Genomic DNA, 25,047 nt, shown 5'->3' with positions numbered 1-25,047 from the left:
AGCTTTTCACAGTTTAGGAAAATCATTAGCCCTTGTGAGAAGAGATCCCTGAGGAATGGGCAAAGAGGAAGTTAGGGTGCACTGTCCCATTGTCTTTCTTTGGAGCACTGCTCTATCATATTTCTCTTCTTGTGGCTCTGTAGTAATTTTCCAAAGTGTGTCTAGTGTGAAACTCACAAAAAATAAAACCAAACTAGTATCATTTCATCTAACGAATTTGCCATGACAATACAGAAAACCTAAGGTTTGCAAAAGTCAGATTTCAACAGTTTATAAATAACTATGCCCAGTTGTTGCTGTGTGTGTGTGTGTGTGTGTGTGTGTGTTTGAACTGAATTTCCAAAGCATGCATGACAAACTGAAGTAAAAGAAAGGTACATGGCTAGGATAACATGGGAACCAAGTTGAGAAAAGAATCTAAATTCTCTCTGCTATAAATTTAGAAGGAGGGGATTTACAACCTAAACAAGCGTGTTTGACTCCTACTCAGTGTGTCAGAGTGAGAATACTTCCATCAAGGCTTGAGGTGAGGCACACTCGGTGACAACTTGGAGAACTGGGCACTCTCATGTGCTCTGGATGGAAGGTAGTTTGGTAAAAGTGCCTCTGAGGACAATTTGGAAATACCTCTTGAAAAAACACATGGTGTTTGACCCTGTAATTTCACTGCTAGAAACTTTCACTATAGATGCACTTGAAAAATCACACCAAGATGTACTTGTAAGGATACACAGTACATCATAAAAAATCAAAAGCAATTTGCATGCCCATTAATAGGGGAACATGTGAATAAATTATGGTAAATTCATGTTACTGATTATACAGCAATTAAAAAAAAATAAGGCAAATCTATATTCTCATATGAAAAGATTTTCAAGATATTATATTATGAGATAAAGTGAGGGAAAGAAAATGTTTAGACTATAATATGCATTACAGCACTGAATGCTTAGTGTACATAAAAACTATACAGTAAAAAAAGGATATATAAACACAACACAAAAGAAAACATATTACACAAGTATGCTGGTATATGCATAAAATTTGTTTTGAAAATAAGATAACCAGTTATCTAAACAGTAAGATTGCATCATTTTATTTTTATATTTAAAAGGCCTAATAAATACAACAAAAAAATTTCTACTTTGATATACCTAATATATTTTGTCTCCTTGTACTAGATCCCAGTGATCTAGTACACGGTATAGTGAATATAGACAATACTGTATTATAATCAATAAACTTGCTAAGAGATTAGAATTTAGTGATTCCAACCACTAAAAAAAAAGGGATCATTATATAACTCAACAAAGGTGCTAATTATTGCAAAGGCAACCATATTACAATATATAAATGTGTCAGATTAACATGTTGTACTCTTTAAATCTGCACAATGTTAGATGTCAAATATATTTCCATTAGAAAAAGAAAAAATGATCTATGTTGTCTCATCAGGAAAGGAACTAACACAGATGAATCAGCTTCTAATCTCTGTAAATTACCTAGACTCGAGGTTTTCACCAAATACTCAATGTTCACAATTCCCTGATTGTTCTATAAATGTCTGCTTTTATTTTTTAGTTATTTTTTTGAATTTTATTTTTAATACAGCAGGTTATTAGTTATCTATTTTATACATATTAGTGTATATATGTCAATCCCAATCTCCCAGTTCATCCCACCCCCCAAACCCCCGCTTTCCCCCCTTGGTGTCCATACGTTTGTTCTCTACATCTGTGTCTCTATTTCTGCCTTGCAAACCGGTTCATCTGTACCATTTTCCTAGATTCCACATATATGCGTTAATATATAATTAAATGTCTTCTTTTAAAAAGGAACTTTTATAGAATATTTGGGTCCTTTAAATGGATTCAAACAAGGTCCATACTTTGTCCTTGGTTTATGTGCCTTTAAGATGTTTTTTATTCTATAGCTTCCCTAACCAACTCTTCTTTTATTCCTAGTAATTTTTTGTTGAAGAAACCAAATCATTTTTGCTGTAGCTGTTCCACAGCCTGAATTTTGCTGTTTGCATTTCTGGCTCGTCTTTCTACATGTTTCACAACTCTCTGTATTTTGTGAAAATTGCTGGTTAGATCTTAAGGTTTGCTCAGATTCAGGTTTGATGCAGGGGGTGGCGGGCAGGACTACTTCACAGGTGGTGGGGTGTACTTTGAGCAGGAGGTAGATAATCAGTAGGTCTTTCTTTTCATGGTGAATGCCTCGATCCAAAAAGGCACCTGAATGCCTAGATCCAAAAAGTTCTTATGGGTTGTAATATTTGAATTCTATCATTTCTCCTTTGTATTTTAGCTGGAGTACTTTTATAAAGAGAAACTGGCTTTCAGCAATTATTTAGTTACTTTGAGGTACAGTTCATACAGAAAACGTAAAACAAATGCTGAAGTCTTTTATTTATCACTTTTCAAAATGATTTGTTGGTTTCCTAGAATCCTCCCAAAGCAAACAGTAAGTTTTTTTAAAAAATCATAATGAAATCATGGGTTTGATGGGTTATCACCCTTATTGATGTCCATTCTTTGGCCAATAGGAACATAGTCAAGTTGGATCATGTGTTTTTTTGACATGACCCTAGTAGGTTTTGATAGCTTTATGACTTTCTGATATGAAAAGATATTTCTTCCTCCAGACTGGGCGATAGAAGTGTCTGCTGCAATTGGATTGTCATTGTTACTAGGTCTTTTCAATGGCTAGAGCTAGGATTAGATACAGATATTTGATATAAGTATAGGTATAATATATATATATATGCATACACAAATGTAATTGAAGATAAATGCACTGTAAATTCATAATGATAGTTTCAATTTATATTCAAGACTGCAGTGACTCTTAATCTCATCACTATTTTTTTTTTTTTGCGGTACGCCGGCCTCTCCCGTTGCGGAGCACAGGCTCCAGACGCGCAGGCTCAGCGGCCATGGCTCGCGGGCCCAGCCGCTCCGCGGCATGTGGGATCCTCCCAGACTGGGGCACGAACCCGTGTCCCTTGCATCGGCAGGCGGACTCGCAACCACTGCGCCACCAGGGAAGCCCAATCTCATCACTATTATATCAGTAACTCCTTTCTTCCTTACTGAAAATCCTAGTTCTCAAAGATATTGAGATCTCTCAAGTTTTTACCAAATTACCCTCCATGCTGTTTGCTTTATCCATAATGGATGTAAAACACTTTCAGAATAGCAATATAAACATTACCTTCAGCAATACCGTTACTGAAAACACTTTAAGATATTACTATTCTTTTTTGTCATTAAGGTATAATTCCACTAATGATATAAAGTCATTGTCTGAAACTCACTTGAAATAGTACAATTCTGTGTGGTTATGCCTCAAACTGGATAGATACTTGGGTTCGTTTGTTTTATTATACATTCCATTTGGGGGGATTGTTTTTAAATGTTCATTTTGTTTTAGAGTTATATAAAGTATTTCTGTATTTTATAAAATCAAAGTCAAATCTGCAAAACAAGGTATCTTGAGAAAAAATCTCCTATCCCTCTCTGTTTTCTTTAATACCACCATTTGTCTATTAATAACTTTTTAAAAAAATATTTTTTGATTGTGGTAAAATATATGTAACATAAGATTTACCATATTAACCACTTCAGTGTCACTAAGTATATTCACAATGTTGTGTAATCATCACCACTACCTATTTCCGGAACTTTTTCTTCATCCCAAACAAGAACTCTACCCATTAAATAATACCTCCCTATTCTCCCTCTCCCCAACCCCTGGTAAACTCTGTTTCTATCTGTATGTATTTGTCTATTTTAGGCACCTCATGTAAGTGAAATTATACAGCATTTGTCCTTTTGCATCAGGCTTATTTCACTTAGTATAATGTGTTCAAGGTTCATTCATGTAGCATGTATCAGAATTTCATTCCTTTTTAGGCTGAATAAGATTCTGCTCTATGCATATACCACATTTTGTTTTTCCATTCATCTGTTGACAGACATTTGGATTGTTTCTACTATTTGATTACTATGAATAATGCCACTATGAATATTAGTGTACAAGTATCTGTTTGAATCCCTTTCAATTATTTTAGTATATACTTAGGATAGGAATTGCTGGATTGCATGGTAATTCTATGTTTAACTTTTTTTTTTTTTTTTTTTTGCGGTACGCGGGCCTCTCACCGCTGTGGACTCTCCCGTTGCGGAGCACAGGCTCAGGACGTGCAGGCTCAGTGGCCATGGCTCACAGGCCCAGCCGCTCCGCGGCATGTGGGATCTTCCCGGACCGGGGCACGAACCCGTGTCCCCTGCATCGGCAGGTGAACTCTCAACCACTGCGCCACCAGGGAAGCCCTAGTTTTAGCTCTTATATTTAGGTCTGTTATCCATTTTGAGTTCATGTTTGTATAGTGTGAGGTAGGGGTCCAACTTCATTCTTTTGCATTTGGATATCACATTGTCCCAGTACCATTTGTTGAAAAGACTTTTTTTTTTTTTTTTTTGCCGTACGCGGGCCTCTTCACTGTTGTGGCCTCTCCCGCTGCGGAGCACAGGCTCCGGATGCGCAGGCTCAGCGGCCGTGGCTCACGGGCCCAGCCGCTCCGCGGCATGTGGGATCTTCCCGGACCGGGGCACGAACCTGTGTCCCCTGCATCAGCAGGCGGACTCTCAACCACTGCGCCACCAGGGAAGCCCTGAAAAGACTTTTTACCCATTGAATTGTCTTGACATACTGGTCAAAAGTCAATTGATCATAAATGGAGGGTTTGTTTTCAGACTCTCAATTCAGCTTCATACCCATCGTTACGCCAGTACTACACTGTCTTGATTACTGTAGCTTTGGATTAAGTTTTGAAACCATGTGTGAGCCCTCCAACCTTGTTTTTTTCCAAGACTGTTTTAGCTATTCCCTTGAATTTCTTGAGTTTCAGATCCCTTGAAGTTATATATGAATTTTAAGATCAGCTTGCCATTTTTTTTCAAAGAATCTAGCTGAGATTTTGATAGGCATTTTGTAGAATCTATAGATCAATTGAGGCTACATTGCTTTTCCCACTTAACAGTATATTCTGGACAGCAGACCATAAAAGTATATAAAGATACTTCTCATTCTCTCTTTCAGCTGTGTAGTGCTGCATTTTATGGGTGTCACTTGTTTACTCAACCTGTTCCCTACTGAAGGACATTCAGGTTGTTTCCAGCCTTTTGCTATTACTGATACTGCAATAGTGAAAAACTTTTTGCATCTGGCTTTTTGTATTTTGGCCAGAACTACTTTGAGATAGATTCCTAGAAGTGGGTTTGCTAAGATAAAGTTTGTTAAAACAAAGGATAAAGGCATATGTAATTTTAGACTCTATATTGCCAAATTATCTCCATAGAGGGTGTATCATTTTGAATCCCCACCAGGAATTTATGAAAGTACCTATTTCCCCACATTCTCTCTCTAGAATATGTTGTCAAGTTTCCATCTTCAGAAAAACCCAGCAGTAGAGTAAGATTTGAAACTTACAAAGTACGTTTTCTCTGTCTCATAAGTAGGCTTATAATGTTCTAAAAGGGAAGAAACACACCTTAAATGCCCTCATCAAAACACACATAGATGACCTCATCCACCCTTGTGTATTTTGTGTGTACAGGATATCCAGGTTCAAAACCCATGTATCTAAAATTCATAAACATGTACAATTTAGAGTTTACACAGATCTTTTTGGCAGTGGATAGAATGGATTTGAGGAACCCATCATATAATAGTTATGATAAATGTTCATTAAAACTTCCTTTTTAGCCAGAAGAAGCTTTTATGTACATCTCACAAGACATAAAGCCTCTGTCTGAGTTCATTTCTCCTTTACGTTAGTCTTTCCTGACCTCTTCTTGCCAAACATAAATTAGATGTTATCCCTCTTTGCCCTTCCACAGCACCCAGCCATTTCTCTGTTACAGAACACTCCAGGAACCTAGCTATAGATGGTTGCACTGTATTGTATTGTATCATAACCATTAGGTTTCTTTTTGCCTGAATTCCTCATTTGACTGAACACTTTGAGGAATCTGTGCTTTGCTCATCTCCATCCATCAGCAACCCAGCATATATTATTAGCTTGATACATAATGAACACTTGTTTATTCAGTGGCCATTTTACAACTATTTATTGTATATTTATCATACAGGTGATGAGGCTAAAAGAGTAAACCCAGGAACATGGTTTCCTTCATCTTAAACCTAATCATCTATACAACATAAATATTTGCATAAACAAATATGTAGTTATAAAATGTGGTAAGGGCTTTGAAGGAAAAGTGCAGGATACTGTGCGAGAAACTAACGGAAGGACGTAATTTTGATTGCAGGGGATCATAAAAGCCTCAGAGACAGTAATACACATACTTACTTGCCTGATTCAAACCATAACCTATAGCCTCCAAAAAAATGAACAAAAATCCATAATTTACTCAATGAAAAAGATTGTGGATGATTTTTAAATGTCACACCTTAACAGGTTGCAGATTATTTTCCTGACGTTCTGATGTAATAGCTGATTTCCTCCAGCTCTGACCTTTCTCTGGGCAGAGCTTTAAATGCTATTTTGTGATCTGTCAGCTCATCTGTGCTGGCTCTGGAGATGTATTTATGAAGCTTCTCTGGGGAAAATATAACTATTATTATCTTCTACAGATTCTCTTGAGATAGTTACCTCAGAGAATAATACAGCCAGTAAACAGGCAAAGGGGAATAACAACATCTTGCCACCCATATAAAAAGAAAAGCCAAGTCCCAAGCTCAGATGATAATGAGGAACAATTAGATCAGACTCTTACCCAGAGAATTTATCAGGGGTCCAGAGAAAAAAATGTTAGAAGTGAACACTTTTTGTGCTTCTGGAGAACTGTAGACTTCCAGCAGAGAGACAATCCAAGGGGATGAGTTTGGGTCACTGATGGATCACAAATTACCACTTGTGATTCAGAGAGTGGCTGGGCAGGTCCTGGCTGGGCTGAGAGGGTTCCAGGACGTGCTGAGTCATACATTTTGATTGGTCATTTCTCCAGAGTGGATGAAGTGGAGAGAGGGCAAGTTCATCTGGCTCATGGTATCATCTACCCCTCTGCCTCTCTAGCCAGAAAAGCAATTTATTTCCTTACTGACCTAGCTGCCCCTGTCTCAGAATTCCAGGGCAGGCAGAGGACTTCCCAGTGCCACTACCAAATACAGAGATTCTTACTTTGCCCTCCGTGCCCTTCTCCTAGTCTCTCATTTGTCATGCATCCCACTTCTGATTACCTGACTAGTGTTTATAGTCCAACTAGATCAATTGCATCTTCAGAAATGTTTTGATCTTTCCTGTCTCTGCTCCCACCTCATGAGGCTTTCCATGCAACTCTAGTTCTGATATCCAGCCCTTGGAACTCTACCAGGAAAGCAGGAATAGGCATAATGTTTTTTTTTTTTTTAATCTCAAACTGAAATATATTAAGTTGCAAGTGGTGATTTTGTTTCTCTAAAACATCATAACTCATCATGCTAAAAGGCTCTTGAAATTTTTTAAAATTGATTTTGCAGTGGTGTATAATTTTTTAAAGTTCAGTTTCAGAGTTTTGGAAGTAATGATACATGTATAAGCAACATTAAAATAAAATATAAGTTAACACTAAGTGTTTTAAAGAATTTGGGGGTGGGATGTAGGATCTAGATGTGCTATGACTTTCTGGTTTTGCAGTTTGGCAAGGAATCAAACCTCGCATCTTCAGCTTACTCACATTTATAAGGGGACAAATACTATTCCTATTTCATAGGAACTAGTATTTGAAGATGTATGAGATAATGCATGTAATATTTTAGCATAACACCTCAAAAGTATTAACTGTCTTAGACTTCACGAATGTATGATTTCCTTACGTTTCCCCCAGGAGTCTACTTCTTGAGTCTACCCCCTCAAATATATTTTTCAATTCATCAAATTCTGTCATAGTGAAGATACCTCTCCCAGCTAGACTCCAATCCTGATTGAACACACCTATATGCTTTAAAACAGCAACAGAAAACAAACTAATATCCATTAAGTGTACTCTGAGGAGAAAAAACACAAACAGTGCTGACTGGATTCACTTACATTTTTAACCACAAGTCTCAAATAGATATTAAGAAAGTCCTAATTCTCTATTGATTTTATACTTTCAGTCACTTAGCTTTTCTCCTCAAAATTTCCTATCCTGGGCCCATTCCTCATTCTCAGTTGGTAACTCATGTGTCACAGAGGCAATGGCATGAGAACTACTTCATCTGCCCAGCAGCAAATCCACCACTTTAGGAATATATACAGTTACGTACTCTGCCTTCTGTCCTAGTACAGTGAAAGAAGTGCCCTGGCTTCTCCCTAAGGCCAGCACACTTAGCTGTGCCCTGAATCACATCCATCTCTCCACATTCAGCAGCTTGCTCTAGCTATCTTCCCTTTTCTATCCTACGTTACCAGGTCCTTCCTCTTGATGGGCTCATACTCTGCATACAATCTTGCTTATGCACATTTGAAAAAAATATATATAGTATACATAATAAAATAAATGTTGATAAATAAAAATAATATATAAAAATAAATACTTAAAAATATGTGTTATAGTGTCTAGTGATAGATACAAAAGGATAATAGAACATGACCAACTAGGGTTTATTTGAGGATCAAGGTTGTTTTAAGATTTGCAGATCAATTAATTTACTTCACCACATAATAGAAATGATCTTGATAAAACAAAAACACATTTGACAAAATTTAATACCCGTTCATGATCAAGACTTCTAGCAAACTAGAACTGGAAGCAAACTTTATTATTGTGATCATGGATATCTACGAAGAGCTTACAGCAAACATACGAAATCTTGAAATCCCTAAAACCTTCCCCATGAAATCAGGACAAACACATAAGGATGTCCGCTATATTCGACATTGTTCTCAATGCAAATACAATGGGCATGAAAGTAAAAGGTAAGAAGATGGGAAAGGAAGAACTAATAATGTCACTGTTAGTTAATGACATGATTGTAAATATTGAAGGTCCAAAAGAATCTACAGGCCTACTGGTAGAAAGAATAAGAGAATTTAACAAGGTCATTGGACATAAAATCAATATTGAAAATCAATTGTATTTTGGTAAATAAGTAACAAACTACTAGAAAATTAAATTTTGATAAACAATTACTATTTAGAATAATTTTAAAACACTAAATACCTAGAAATAAATCTAAAGACAAATATGCTAGAACTCTACACTAAAAACTGAAACTAAAGACAGAAATTAAGGGATACCTTAATTATGTCTGTGTGTATTTGATAAATTGGAAGGTTTAATAGTTTTCAAATATTTTAATTCTCCCTGGACTAGTCTATAAATTCAATGTAACCCAATATAAATAACAGCAGCTTTAAAATACAAATTGACAAGCTGATTATGAAATTTATATGGAATTGAAAAGGTCCAACTATAATGAAGATAATCAAGAAGGAGCATTATGGGTTTTTTTTGTTTTTTTTTTGCGGTACGTGGGCCTCTCACTGCTGGGGCCCCTCCCGTCACGGAGCAACAGGCTCCGGACGCGCAGGCTCAGCGGCCATGTCTCGCGGGCACAGCCGCTCCGCGGCACGTGGGATCCTCCCGGACGGGGGCACGAACCCGTGTCCCCTGCATCGGCAGACGGACTCTCAACCACTGCGCCACCAGGGAAGCCCAAGAAGGAGCATTATTTTACTGAATTCTTTTACCAGTCTGAAGCTGTAGTCTTTAGGGTAGTGTGATAAATGTGTCAAGGTACACAAGTAGATCAATAGAACAAAGTCTGGAAACCCACACGTATATGATGACTAATAACAAATGAGTTACTGTGATGCAGGAAGGGAAACATAAAAGCTCCAATAAATGGTGTTGGGTTAATTAGATAGCCATATGGGGAAAGAAAGTGAATCTTGGTCCTGGAATATAGATCTAAATGTAAAAGCTAAAACAACAAAGCTTCTAGGAAACAGGATAGATATTTTCACATTGGTATGGGCAAAGATTACCTAAACATGACACAGAAAGCACTACCCATAAAGGAAAAGGTTGATAAATTATACCACATTTAAATTCAAGCTTTAATGATTATTTTAAAAAACATCATTATAGAGTGGAAAGGTAAGTCACAGATTGGGCAAATAATTTACATCCTCAAAAAGACTTGTTTACAGAATATATAAAGAACTTCTATGGATCAATGAGAAAAAGAGGCAAACCATAAAAAGATGGACCAAAAACTCAAGCACTTCTCAAGAACAGGTTCCCAATGGCCAATAAGCATATAAAAATGTTCCCAAACTCTAAGTCACCAGGGAAACTCAATCTGAAACCAAATGAGATACAATTAACACATTTACTGGAATACCTATATGTAAAGAAACTGACAATACCAAGTGTTGGTGAGGTTTTAGAGTAACTTGAATTCTCACATCTTGCTGATGTGAATATAAATTGGTACAGCTTCTTTGGAAAACTGTTTGCCAGGTAAACCTACATAAATCTTAGGATCCAGTGATTTAATTCCTAGGTTTATTGCCCCCAAATGTGTGTACTTTTGTTTACCAAAAGATACAAAGAAGAATGTTAACAGCAGGACTATTTGTAAAAGTTTCAAACTGGAAACAACCCAAACATCCATCAGTAATAAGATGTATATACACACACTACTGTATATAAAATAGATAACCAACAAGGACCTACTGTAGAGCACAGGGAACTATTACTCAATATTTTGTAATAACCTATAAGGGAAAAGAATCTGAAAAAGGATATATATATATATATATAACACAACACTGTATATCACCTATACTTCAATTAAAAATTGTGTTGCAGTGCTTCCCTGGTGGCGTGGTGGTTGGGAGTCCGCCTGCCGATGCAGGGGATGCGGGTTTGTGCCCTGGTCCGGGAAGATCCCACATGCCATGGAGCGGCTAGGCCCGTGAGCCATGGCCGCTGAGCCTGCGCGTCCGGAGCCTGTGCTCCGCGAAGGGAGAGGCCACAACAGTGAGAGGCCCGCGAACCGCAAAAAAAAAAAAAAAAATTGTGTTGCATAATAAAAAATAGTAAGATGTATAAATAAGCCATGGGATATTCATACAGTGGACTATGATAGAGAAATGACAATACACTATTGCTGCTTGTGACAACATGGATTAATCTCAAAACACAACAAAACCACTTTGCACTCCACCCTCGAAAAAGAAAATTACTCAGTCCCATGCTCTGATCAAGCCACTCCCTTCCACCTTTTGTCCAGCCATTTGGAGTTGGCTCATATCAAGGTCACCACATCTATCTCTTCCCAAGTCAGTGGGCAGTTGTCTCCTTATTCTTGACTTCTCTGCAGCACTTGAAATGGTTTACATGCCTTCTTTTCTGAAACACTTTCCTTTCTTGATTCTAGGATTCTCTCCTGATTTACCCCTAGCTTGTTGGCTAGGTTCCTGGGAGTACCTTCTTTGTCTAGTTCCCTGAGTCTTCCTCCTCTGTCAGAACTACTGTATTAAATGCTCTAGGTCTTGAGTCCTCAGCCCTTTTTTTTAATGTAATCTCCCTCCAAAGGTGCTTCCTTCAAGTCTCTGATTTAAATAGCACCTATAAGCCAATGATTCCCATATTCATGTTTTGTGGGACTTCTCCTTTGACTCTGGATTTCTCTTCTGAGCACCAGACTCAATGCCTATTCAACAGCATGACTAAGATGCAGCTCAAAGTCAACAGAGAGTTCTTGTTAATTAAAGAGAGTTCTTGATTTTGACAATGAATCTGCTCCTCTTCAGTGAATGACACAATTATTCACCAAGTTTTTCCGGCCAACAATCTAGGAGTCATTATTTGTTTCACTCTTTCTTCTAGCCAAGGGGTAAGCATGTTTCTGAGCAAGTCCAGTTGGATTCCCTCCCAGGACTTTGAACGTTGAGTCCGTGATGCAAGGTTAGAAAATTGGCTGGAGCTGATTCATCCCAGCTGAGATACCCTGCATGCAGGCAGCCCGGAGAAGCTGGAAAAGGTAAGGAAGTAAGTCCTCTTCCCTAGAGCCTTCAGAAGGAACACAGCCCTGTGATAGCTTGGTTTTAGCTCAGGAAGACTGATTTTGCACTTCTGTCCATTACTTCCTGCTACCTAGAGTCCCAGAACTGCCTTTGTCCCTCACCCTCCTGAGACCTGCTTCTTCAAGCTTTACTTCTGATACTATGTAAGCTACCACATATTCTTCCAATGAATTTCTAAGGAATCCTTTGTAATATTGAGGAATAAATGAATAAGTCTGCATTATAAAGATCCAGTTCCTTGGCCATTAGCCCAACAGTCAGTCAGTCAACAACTATATGGAACAAGTACTATGTATTGGCCACACGATAACACTGTTGTCTGCCAAGTTCTTCTTCAGGGACTGCTTCCTTCTTCCCCAACTATCCAGGTTCATCAGGGACAACTTCTTCCTATGACAACACTGGATAATTCAGGATAATCTCCCCTTCTCAAGATCCTTAATTTAATCACATCTCTTCCTAAGTTAACAAAGCTGACACTGGTTAAAGTAGTAAGGAGAGAGTTTAGTCCGTAATATCCTACTGCAATAGAAAGAGTCCACATGTATATGTATAACTGATTCACTTTGCTATAAAGCAGAAACTAACACACCATTGTAAAGCAATTATACTCTAATAAAGATGTAAAAAAAAAAGAAAGAGTCCAGTTGTGAACTGAACTCAACTTTGATTTGTTGAATAGGGAATAGAGAGGGTGGTGAGCGGGGGCTCAGAAGAGCCAGCAAGTGAAAACTTACAAAAACTGGGAAGGTGGGGTTGGTCCGCGTGAATCCCACCTGGTTTGTTAACTGACGCCGTGTATGGAAATTGGGCTCCTCCCCTTCCGCAGTGGCTGGGAGACAGGGGCCCTGTCTTCAAGTGTTCGTGGAGCAAACAGTAAATTTTTCTCCAGCCTTGAGTTTTCTCAGGCAAGCACTATAAGTGGGCTAGGGTCATCCTAGGATGAGGCCTTGAGCTGTTAAAAAGAATGTTAGTGTTTTTCTTTTTTTTTTTGCGGTACGCGGGCCTCTCACTGTTGTGGCCTCTCCCGTTGCGGAGCACAGGCTCCGGACGCACATGCTCCGGACGCGCAGGCTCAGCGGCCATGGCTCACGGGCCCAGCCGCTCCGCAGCATGTGGGATCCTCCCAGACCGGGGCACGAACCCGTGTGCCCTGCATCGGCAGGCGGACTCTCAACCACTGCGCCACCAGGGAAGCCCTAAAAAGAATGTTAGTGTTTTGTTCAAGTCTTTATTGGGTAGGATTGAGGCCTAGCTGAGAAGAGAGCCCAGTGGAGAGTGGCTAGAGCTTGGGCAAGAATCATCATCACCAGGTGGGCCCAATGCAATCACAGGAGTCCTTAAAAGGTGGAAGAGGAAGGCAGAAGGTCAGAGAGAGGTTTGAAGATGGAAGAAGGAGCCATGAACCGAGGCATGCAGGCAGCCCGGAGAAGCTGGAAAAGGTAAGGAAGTAAGTCCTCCCCGCAGAGCCTTCAGAAGGAACACAGCCCTGCTGATAGCTTGGTTTTAGCTCAGGAAGACTGATTTTGCACTTCTGACCTCCAGAATTGTAATATAATACATCTGTGTTTTAAAAAAAATTTTCCATATTCTTTTAATGAGGGAAAATTATAGTGAAATGCACAGATATTAAGTATAAAATGTAATGAATTTTTACAAATATATACTCTCCTAGGAGCAACGCCACAATAAAGATAATGGAATCTTTCAATCACTCCCTAAGTTTTCCACATGCAACCTTCTAGTTAATCTCTACATTCCATAGGTAATCATTGTTCTGATTAGTTTTGCCTGTGAAGTTTCAGTGCAAATAACCATGCAGGGCAAAAGGAAAAGAATGTTTTCATTATATTACGAAAATAGCTTTAACCTCAGCTACTTCAATTCCTGTTGTTTTAAACCACTGTGTTGGTGGTAATTTGTTGTTGTTGTTTTGTGTGGGCGGTAATTTGTTAAAGCAGCAATAGAAAACTATTACAACAGTTATTCTGAGTGACGATATATGGGTATTTGTTATTTTCATTAGAACACTCTGTAGTTCCTTATTTTATATCAAGACATTTATTTTAGATTCAAAGAAATTGTTTGAGTTAAAATTTCAGAACAAAAGACTTTCTAATGCCCAAGCCAGCTCAAGTTCGGGTGCATCTGTCCACCTAAGAATCTTCAGAATCGTCTCTGGCTATGGGGGCAGGGGGGTCATGTCATTTCTGGGAGGGGCCTCAGAGTTGTTTGTTTAAAGCCATCATTTATGAAATATCTACTGTGTTTGAGATGCCTTATATACATGTTCTTATTCGTATCAGTACCTTCTGCTATGGATATGGCTCTAATTCCCAATTATAGATGAGGAAACCAAGAAAAACATATAATGTAACTTGCTTCGTTTACAGTTAGCAAGTGGCGAAACAGGGATTCAAACTCGGATCCCTCTGACCTCAGGGCCTACGAAGAATCTGGAATGGGCATGATTATATGGGGCTGTGTGTGAGTGTGCAAGAGGTGGCAGAGGTATGATGGGCAAAGAGCAAAAAACCAGGAGCCAGAAGACTAGTCCCACTGCTAATTCACTTCGTTTGTTCATTCATTCATTCAACATATATTTATTGAGCCCTTTCTGTGAGCTGGGCACTATTGTAGGAGCTGGAGAGTGAGGCAGTAAACAAAAGATACTAACGTATCTGCGTCATGGAGTTTGTATTCTGGTGGGGTGTGGAGAAAGATCAACAAATAAATTGCATTTCTGTACGTATTTTGTAAGAGTCTCACAAGACATCTGTGGGAGAGGGTAGAGGATAGCAGGAAGAGCAGGGTCTTTGAAATCAGGATTCCTGGGTTTGGGTCCTGGCTGTGTGACTCTGGGGAAATGGTGTAACCTCTCTGAGCCTCAGTTTCTTCAGGTGTAAAATGGGAAGAATAATCCCCATCCACGTAGGTTGTTGGGATGAATACACGAGAACATATATGTAAAACCCAAAGTAATAGAAGCTATTATGGTTGATGCTGGGACTCTGAAGGCTGCCCTGAGTTCTCAAAGGTCTCTGATTGTGTGAAGAGGTGCTGGCACTCTGAGTCACAGATGATAGAGGTTGCTTCCAGGGAACTCATTTATGTGACTGTGTTGAGCTATCTCACGGGGCTCCCTTTTCGCACTCCCAGTACCCATGGTCCTTTTCATTTAACACAGACAGTCGCATCTTCTCATTTTCTGAAATCACACGAGGACCCTTGGGGTTCACGGGACGGGAGGAACGGGAGACACGGGTGAGGAGAGCTCGGAGCCCTGAGTGGCTGTGCGCAGCTGCAGGCTTAATCTCAGTGAACAAAAGCCGCCTGGGGATCGGCTGTGCCGGGCAGGACTCAGGCGCTTGTTTTGCGGGCTGTGGGTTGCCAGGGCTTTGTTTGGAGGCCCTCAGGGAGGGGCTCGCAGGAAGATTGTATTTGCTTTTCTTGGATGTCAGCCCTGTCAGGCAGCCTTCACTTTATAACATGGCCTTTATCTGATAGCTGTGTTCTGAGTCGAGCCAGGTCTGGAGAGGTCTGGAGAGGCTGAATTTTAATTCAGAAGGTTCTTCCACCCTTAACACTGATGCTCCCAGACTAGTGACCTTCCTTCCCTGAAAACCCTCAAAACATACTACCCACACCCCTCTTTCTACTTAGTTCCTTCATGCACTTCTCATAGTTGATATAGTCACGCGCTATTTGTGCTCAGGACTGCGTCCCCACGGTACGGGCCTCTGTTACAATTAGGGTCCCCAGGTTGAGCAAATAAAAATACAACATGCCCACAAATTAGAAATTCACATAATGAGTAATTTTTACTTAAAATATGTCCTGTGTGATCCTTGGGACATATACTAAAAGTTATTGGTTATTTATCTGAAATTCAAATCTAATTACGCATCCTGTATTTTATCTGGCAACCCTGATTATAAATCATGATGCTCCGGAAATATATACATGAATGAAGGAATGAATGGGACTCATGCATAATCAGATGCAGACATTTTACTGGAAAGTCCACACTGTTAGGAATGGTTTCAAGGTGATAGGATTATTGGAGAATTTTCAGTTCTCTATGTGATTTTCTGTTTTTCAACTTGCAATGAGCAGAAAAGTTTTCAAAGATCATATGTGTCTGTGTTTATACCAATATAGTCATAAACCAACGTCTTAACGTTAGTGTAAAACCTGCTTGAAAGAGAAACAATTTGTGTTTTCCTTCAACCTGAGAACCAGAATTTTCTGAACACATCCCCAGAGGACATTTTGAGCATCCCTGAGAAGATTATTATTAAAAGCAATATTGGCAGGCCAACACAACGTATCAGCAAAAGAGAGTACATGAATGGGTACAGAAGTACATGAGTGTCTAAAAAATGTTGCTATTATTTTGTTAATCATACAATGCTTCTTAAGAAAATCGGCTCCTGAAGTTTTGGGGATATAAAGCTCAGTCTAGTTAAACCCAGGATAGAAAAATCTAGATTCAATTGTACATAATACACAGGGAATCTTTTCTTTGATTTGCAGAATGCAGGTGGAAGACAAAACAAACATAAGCTCTTACAGGGAATGAGTTGAAGGCTCTTCCCCCCTTCCTTCACCACACACAGCTTGCCAGGATGTCTTGGGACCAAGCACCCTTCAGATTTGTCTTTTGGAGTTCCACACTGGCCACCAGTGATGGGCACTTGAGAATGCTATGCCTTAACGGAGCAAGGAAATTAAGAGCTACCGTTTGTAAGATGCTTACTGTGTGCTGGGCACCGGGCAGAGCACTTGATCATACTTCACTCATAGAAACAACCCGAATTACACACATTAAGCGTATCTTATAACAATGGGACTTAAAAATGATAAAGTAAATTACAGTCACATCTCCTGAAGCACTGCAAGGTGCTTAATAGTTGTGGAAAGTTCACTTATATTTACTATGCTGTACTGAGTAAGGCAGAAAGCATTTATTAGAAGGAGAAAAATGCTGAAGTCTGAAGACTTTTATCTCAAGGTTTGAAAGACAAAGGGGTTTCTGCTGTACCTTTGGGAATGTGCCTTATCAGTTTCCAGTTCGGAATGTGGTATTAGAATCATGGGGGTGGAGCTGTCTCTTCTCTCTCTTCTATCATGTTAATGGTGCCCAGGATTCTGCTGTAAGATTCAGTGTCAGAAGTGAGAAGAAGGGTAGAATAGGATATATGTCCTGTTATTGCCAAGTCAGGATGCACAGACAAGAGAATGATGTCTGGAGTGAAACCAAGTGAGCAAGTAGCAAAATCTATACTCTTTGGCCAGCTTAAAGTCTCACAACACTCATGTTATTAAAAAAAAAAAAAGGGAATAGAATGAAATCAACGTGGCCTGCTCAGGGATGACAGACAAGCATGAGAGGGCAAAATGCTAAATGTGCCCTTATAAAGGTTTCCTGGTCTTAAAAGAAGAAAATTAGTTGGTTGAAATTTTGAAGGAGGACAGTGTGAGTTTGAACAAAGGGAGGATCATCATTGTGAAGAGAGGGAAAAAAAGGCAATTTGATGATTGCTAAGGACGGGGAAGAAAGAGCTGCATCCATTTAACTCTTCACATGGCAGCATTGTGAAGAGGCCATTGTAAAATAATGATTAAATACACCAAGGCTGGGCCATGTCTGAACAGTGCATACACTCTAACAGACCTATTTCCAAGTCACACAGAACCATCTTCTTTTCAACTGTGGCATAGAGTCTTCAAGCAAATTGTGTATTAAGTGAACTGTATAAATTAAAGATGGAGGGAGACAGGTTTTATGCACTGATTCCTCTAGAGAATCTCCCTAAACACACAGTGACATTTCGATGATTTTTCCATTAGTATTCTCTGAATAGAGATCTTTTTTTTTTTCCCTTTGCTAGTAAGTAAGAAGTGCTTGGTATACATATTTAAATAACAGTCATACTGAATTAGCTTTAAGAACTGGCTCTTAACATAATGGATGCATTAAAATGTAGAGCAAAATGAGCCAGCCACATAAAGACCTCCATTGGTAAGAAGAGAGCAGGAAGCAGTAGATAATGCAAGCGTCTCCGCTGTCTTCTAAGGCTTGGATTATGATAATGGCTTTGAGAGCAGATCAGTCATTTAATGTCTAGCTACTGACATAAATTAGCTCCGGTTGTGTTAAAGTCTATTCGGTGAGAAAGGCAGCACCCGTCCTTTTCCAACTCACAGGTATATATGTGGCTGCTTAAGAAGTATGCTGCAAGGAAAAAAGGTTGATTGCCAATCACTTTAAGAAGAAAGTGTTTTGTACAAGTCCTAACAGTCAAGCTCATCTCTGCCAGTGATGCCGTACTTTGCACTCCAAGTCCCTGCCCCACGAGTAAGGGGGAAAAAGACCTAATGAGTGAGAAGACATCTGAACACATTCCTTGCCAGCCTATTGAATGACAATGCTTTAAAAAAAATACTGACCTCAAGGACAAGGGGAAATATGGCAACTGAACTGAGCAGTATTTACTGGTGATAGTATAACATTTTTGCTTCTTTATAAAGTCAAAGAAGCCAAGGTGAACGAAAGTCCCGAGGAAGATCCCAATGAGGGTTTTGCCAATGCACATGTAGAAATCAGGATGTGTTCACGTAAGAGGATTTGGGGGTGAAGTAGGAGTGTCCCATTCAGAGGTCCAAGAAAACCACTTACCACAAATTAACCAGGAAAGGATGCTCCAGCCCCTGCATGATCTGGAGCTCCTTGAAGACATTCCTCACTTCATTACGCTCCACACACTTTTGTTTGTTCATGTACTTCATCGCATACATCTTCTTGGTATCGTTCTTCTGTACGATGCAGACCTAACGGTGCCAACCAGAGTGAGAAAGTGATTAGGGAGATGATGGATCATGGGAATGAGACAGAACAAGACCGTTCATCACAGCATGGAGGCCCCATCACTTGCAAATTCTCTGATGTTAAAGTTGCCACTTAGCTCTGATTTCAGAGTAAAAAATTTCACTTTCTTCCCCTGTACCAAGTCGATTTCTAAATCTCTGCCTTCTCAAACAAGTTTGCCTGTTTTTGCTTTTGGGGATTTTTAAGACAGCATTTTGGGGAAAATAGCTGCCTCCATGTCAGGAATCTTCCAATAACTAACAGCATCCTTATTCTGCTTTTTAGTGACCAAAATAGGCATGACTAAACTGTCAAGATGAACAATATTGTGCGAGAATTTCTGTTGACAGCCACAGGTGATACAACCAAAAAGGACTTGAAGCATGGGGATAAACACGAAGCGTGATGTGCATGTTTGTGAAACTCTTTTAGAGGTTCATATAATGCCTGATAAAGTCAACAGCAGATGATTCTAAAATGCAAGTTCACTATGAAATATGAGGTATTCTGTTAAAGTATGTTTCCACAAGACACAATAGTAATCAGGATATGAATCTAGAAGATTCTTACAAAGAATTGGACTGAATGTGTATGAATTTTATGGTAGGATTTTTATGGTAGGTTTTTTAAAAATAGAACTATGGTACAATTGGGGAAAACAGAAATCAGGTGGCTTCTTTCCCACATGAAAATATTTAATTCTTATACTGACAAGACAACTGTTACTGAATGTACTGGTACAACTTGCAAATGATTATGAAATCTTACGCTCCCCATTAGTGTAGAGAAAGCCTCCAACTCTAGTGAGTAAACTGATTTGACTTTGAGATAATTCTGAGAACATACATGTTCATTATGTAGCTGCCTGTCTCATACTTTGCTCAAACTGTGGTAATAATTTTATAAAAACCCATTATGAAAACATCTCTGAATTATCATTTACTGTGGTCCCAGTAACTAATCTGAACCTTCTTGGGCTCTCTGTTCTCTGAGCTACATACCCCATTATTGGTTAATCATTTTGGTTCTCACCTTCCCAAAACTGCCTTTTCCAATGGCTCTTAAAATTTCAAAGTGGTCAAAGTTGACTGTAAAACAAACAAAAAGAACATCATGAGTGATTCAGGTGCTCTTTTAGTAGCTAATGAATAATATATAAAGATTGAACTAAACCTAAGTACTGTATTTAAAACAGCATTCCTTAACATGACCATTCATTCATCCAATAGACATTTCTTTAACACTTAATCACATTGCTTAGTACTGGGGGATATAGTATTAATAGAGTAGAAATAAAATCTCTACTTTTATGGAGACTGTAGTCTAGTGAAGGCTCCCCAGAGAGACTCTTACGGATTAAATAGTCACAAAATGAGTGGACAATTAAAACTCTTGGTGAACGTTAAGAAAGAGAGAAGTTGTTGGGCTCTAAGTGGATATAACAGAGGGTTTCACATAGGTGGCCAGAGACCTGGTCCTCTGTGCATAGAACTCTACTAAGGGTTGGCACTTTAAAAATCTTCTCCTTGTCTGTTTTCTCACTAAAACCGCTCTTTAGTGTATCCAAATGATCTCAATTTTCCCAAGTAAGAAACTATTACACATGTAAGTTTACAGAATGAGTTGATCCCCAAGGCACAGATATCTAAGAGAAGAGGATGATTATGAGTATAAAAGTCTATTTTATACACTTCATTTGAAGTTGAGATGATCTTTTCCATCTGCCATTTAAAAATTTCCACTCCTAAACTTTAAATGGAATATAATCTATAAAAATATTGAATCACTGTGCTGTATACCTGAAACTAATACATTTTAAATCAACTATACATCAATTAAAAAATAATAACATGTTCACTCCTTCCTAGGAGCAGTAGATGTTTAGTGTATAGACAGCATGGTCTCTTGGGTCAATGCTCAAGAAATGCTTGGTGAAGAGAAGAACAAAGCCTAGATTCTCCCAGACAGGTGACATTCTTTGGTTCCTTTCCTTGATGATCTGCAGAAAATGTCCCACTTTCTTTCCTGGTTTTTGAAATAAGGGTTTAGATGAGTAAAATTCCAAATGAGGGATTTTAAGAATTTAATCAGAAAAGATTGCAAAGTACAAGAAGGTGCCATTCTTCTCTTTAAAAGACATAATTTGTCGATTTCAAAAATTATCAGATTAGCTCCTTCTGAAGGAAAGAGAGATGAGTAATGGGACCTCTCATCTTCCAAGCTTTCTCAAGGTGAAAACATTTTTATAATGTGACTTAATCATCACTTCTTTTAAACTCCCAACCCACTTTATTTCAAAAAAAACCCAAAACATTTAATCATGTGAGGCAGCATGTCTATTACAAATAATCCTGGATTTGGCCTGTAAACAATGATGTAATTCTGGTAAATGACAGATTCTTTTTTTAAATTTTATTGAAGTATAGTTGATTTACAATGTTATGTTAATTTCTCCTGTAAAGTAAAGTGATTCAGTTATACATATATGTATATTCTTTTTCATATTCTTTTCCATTATGGTTTATCGCAGGATATTGAATACAGTTCCCTGTGCTCTGCAGTAGGACCTTGTTGTTTACCCATCCTGTATATAATAGTTTGTATCTGCTAATCCCAAACTCCCAGTCCTTCCCTCCCCCACTCACCCCTTCCCCTTGGCAACCACAAGTCTGTTCTCTAGAACTGAGTCTTTTCTGTCTCGTAGATAAGTTCATTTGTATCATTTTTTTAGATTCCACCTATAAGTGATATCATATGATATTTGTCTTTCTCTGTCTGGCTTACTTCACTTAGTATGATAATCTCTAGGTCCATCCATGTTGCTGCAGATGGCATTATTTCATTCTTTTTTATGTCCGAGTAATATTCCATTGTATATATACCACGTCTTCTTTATCCGTTCCTCTGTCGATGGACATTTAGGGTGCTTCCATGTCTTGACTATTGTAAATAATGTGGCTATGGACATAGGGGTGCACGTATCTTTTTGAATTATAGTTTTGTCTGGCTATATGCCCAGGACTGGGATTGCTGGATCATATGGCAACTCTATTTTTAGTTTTTTGAGGAACCCCCATACTGTTCTTCATAGTGGCTGCACCAATTTACATTCCCACCAACAGTGTAAGAGGGTTCCCTTTTCTCCACACCCTATCCAACATTTGTAATGATGTCCTTTCTGCCTGGTGTGAGGTGGTACCTCACTGCAGATTTGATTTGCATTTCTCTAATAATTAGTGATGTTCAGCATCTTTTCATGTGCCTATTTGCCATCTGTATTTCTTCTTTGGAGAAATGTCTATGTAGGTTTTCTGCCCATTTTTCGATTGGGTTGTTTGGTTTTTTTTTTGTTGTTGAGTTGTATGAGCTGTTTGTATATTTTGGAAATTAAGCCCTTGTCTCTCACATCATTTGCAAATATTTTCTCCCAGTCCATAGGTTGTCTTTTTGTTTATGGTTTCCTTTACTGTGCAAAGGCTTATAAATTTTATTAGGTCCCATTTGTTTATTTTTGCTTTTATTTCTATTGCTTTGGGAGACTGACCTAAGAAAACATTGGTACAATTTATGTCAGAGAATGTTTTGCCTATGTTCTATTCTAGGCGTTTTATGGTGTCATGTCTTATATTTAAGTCTTTAAGCCTAAATGACAGATTCTGAGTCTCCATTTTCTCATCTGTAAAAATGGGACTGACCCTGCTAGATAAAGAAATACTTTTTATCCAGAAAAATGCTAATGAAACAGTTTACTTACTTAAGTCATTCACTTGACTATGTTGTCTTCCCGAACTCCTTGAGTTCTGAGTTTCTTTCATTCACTAGATCATAAACTCTATGAGGGCAGAGATTATATGTTGCTTTGTTCACCTGTGTTTTCCTGGCAACTCAGAAAATTCCTGGCTTGGGGTAGTTGAAGGCATCTCTTTGTACTTCCCATAGAGCCTGGTACAGTGATTTACAGGTAAATCTCACATAAATCTGGTTCTCAACAAATAAAGTAAGATGTAAAGATACAGAAGAACCCCCAAACAGTTGCTTCTTGTAAACCAGAGCAGTGTGAGAATGTGGGTCTTCTAGGGAAGTGTTTTGTAAACTGAGTCAAGACCCATTAATAAGTTATGAAATAAATTTAGTTGTAATAAAGAGCGTTAAAAAATTTAATGGAATGGAATAGATAATATCAGAAATGCTCAAATGTAGTTAGAGTAGTATTGACTCTGAAACTTTTGTTTCAGTTTACATCTGTGTGTAGATAGACGTGTACTGTATCATGAGAATTCTTTTAGTCTATATTTTACTATGAGTTGTGGTCAAAATAACTTGAAGAACACTTTTGTAAGTTTTTTCTTAAGTTTCAAACTGAAATAACCAATGCAATGATTTCCTCACACTCATCACATGAGGCTGAGTTATGCATTATATACTATGGAAGTGTTAAATAACCAAGATTTATTTCATTTTTAGCAAATCCAATAACTCACGGTGGTTTCTTCACTAGCAGCCTAGCCTACAACGCTGTGATGATGTTTTGAATCTCCAAGTATATAGCAGGTACCTAGAAAGCAGGACGTTCCATTGCGATATCAATCCACTTCACGAACCGGGTCTCTTTATAAGCCATTTTAAGCTTTCATGAAAATGATAAAGGATTAGATGCCAGGTTGCTGATAAATTTCTACTAGCAGAACTGCCTTAATTAATGTCAGGTTAGGTCCCAGAAAAGTGGCAACCTTAAGGTTTTAGAGATACTACATCTTATTTATGCCTTTGTTTCTAGTCAGTCAAAGAAAGATCCAACTCCAGTCCGATGCCATAGTGCCTAAGGTCACTTCCCTGTATAATAATACATCCTGGAGAGAAAGCCGATGACACACTGAAAGTGACTGAAAAATAAGCTCTTATTCCATCCTTACGGTCCCTTCTTAAATGACCAAAAACAGCAACACTAGTTTGGAGGAAGGCTGATTGAAAAGGCAACCAAACCTCATCAATTCAGACAAAATGAGAGAGAGAGATGAAGTCAGAACTGTGGATTATTTTGTCAACGGGAAACCAATTATATTACAGGCATATAGGATTTGCCTAAGGGGAGTATGCAATAGCACACCCACTGTGTGCTTAAAACCTTTGATCACCCGGTGCAGTATTAACCAGCAGATTACATATGGCCCACAGCCAAAATGGGCCTGCTGCCTATACTTGTGTCTCCTGTGAGCAAAGATTGGTTTTACATTTTTAAAGGATTTAAAAAAAACAATAAAGAATATGCAATAGAGACCATATGAAAAGCGATGCCATAATATTTACTAGCTGGCCCTTTACAAAAAATTTACCAGCCCCTGAGATTAAGAGCACAGTCTGTGGAGACAGACTACCTGAGTTCAAATTCCAGCTCCTACAATGAATACTTGTGTAATCCTGGCAATTTCTTTGTTTTTTCCTGTCGATTTATTTCCATGCTCTGTATCTTCACTGATAAAATAGGGATCAAAATAATATATACATCATAGGGTTTATAGCAAAATGAAGTGAGTTAACATATGTAAAGTACTTAGAATATGAACTGGAACAAACTACTTTTACCAGTACTACGACTACTGCTTAGGGAATAGGATAATTCAGAGCTCCCAGCAAATACCATGGTAAGCTGCTATCATGACACCTGGATATTAGCAGGCAACACGGAAGTAAATGGCAGCTGTCAGTGTCATTTCTACACATCTGGGCTTTGCAGTCTGTGGTGTGGTGGCCTTGCAGCAGTGTTTTCTTCAATCTCTGAAGCAAAGTTAACCTTTGTTGTGGCTTCTTCTTGTGTCTTGTCCTTGTATCATGTTCTAAAACTTTCCTTCTGGTTCCTAGAGAAGCTCTGGTGCCAAGAAGATAAAAAGGGTCTCCTGGAGACCCTGTTAGACCCTGGGTCTTTGTGGGGTTTTGAAGGTTGAGTGTAGGGAGAGACAGAATCTGGTTCTCACTTACACTGATAGGTCTGGGCCAGGGAATGTGACCTGCGGGGAAACAAACAGGCAACAGCAGCTCAACCTCCAGCACCTTCCTCTCTGCCTCAGTCTTGCTTTCACACAGGTCT

The 25,047-nt window shown here is 38.7% G+C and overlaps 1 protein-coding gene across 2 annotated transcripts in view; it reads right to left on the bottom strand.

The window, feature by feature from the left end:
- Positions 1-25,047, bottom strand: part of STK32A (serine/threonine kinase 32A) — a 121,113-nt gene that overhangs the window by 66,761 nt on the left and 29,305 nt on the right. For both annotated transcript variants that reach the window (XM_060296405.1, XM_060296404.1), the window contains exons 3-4: positions 19,995-20,050; positions 18,774-18,925 (exon numbers count right to left, since the gene is read on the bottom strand). In XM_060296405.1, the coding sequence (XP_060152388.1) occupies positions 18,774-18,925; positions 19,995-20,050 (208 nt within the window). The remainder of the gene's footprint in view (positions 1-18,773; positions 18,926-19,994; positions 20,051-25,047) is intronic.

This window comes from Globicephala melas, chromosome 3, assembly GCF_963455315.2.
Source record: "Globicephala melas chromosome 3, mGloMel1.2, whole genome shotgun sequence".
NCBI lineage: Eukaryota > Metazoa > Chordata > Mammalia > Artiodactyla > Delphinidae > Globicephala > Globicephala melas.
This window is presented reverse-complemented; position numbering and strand designations above follow the sequence as displayed.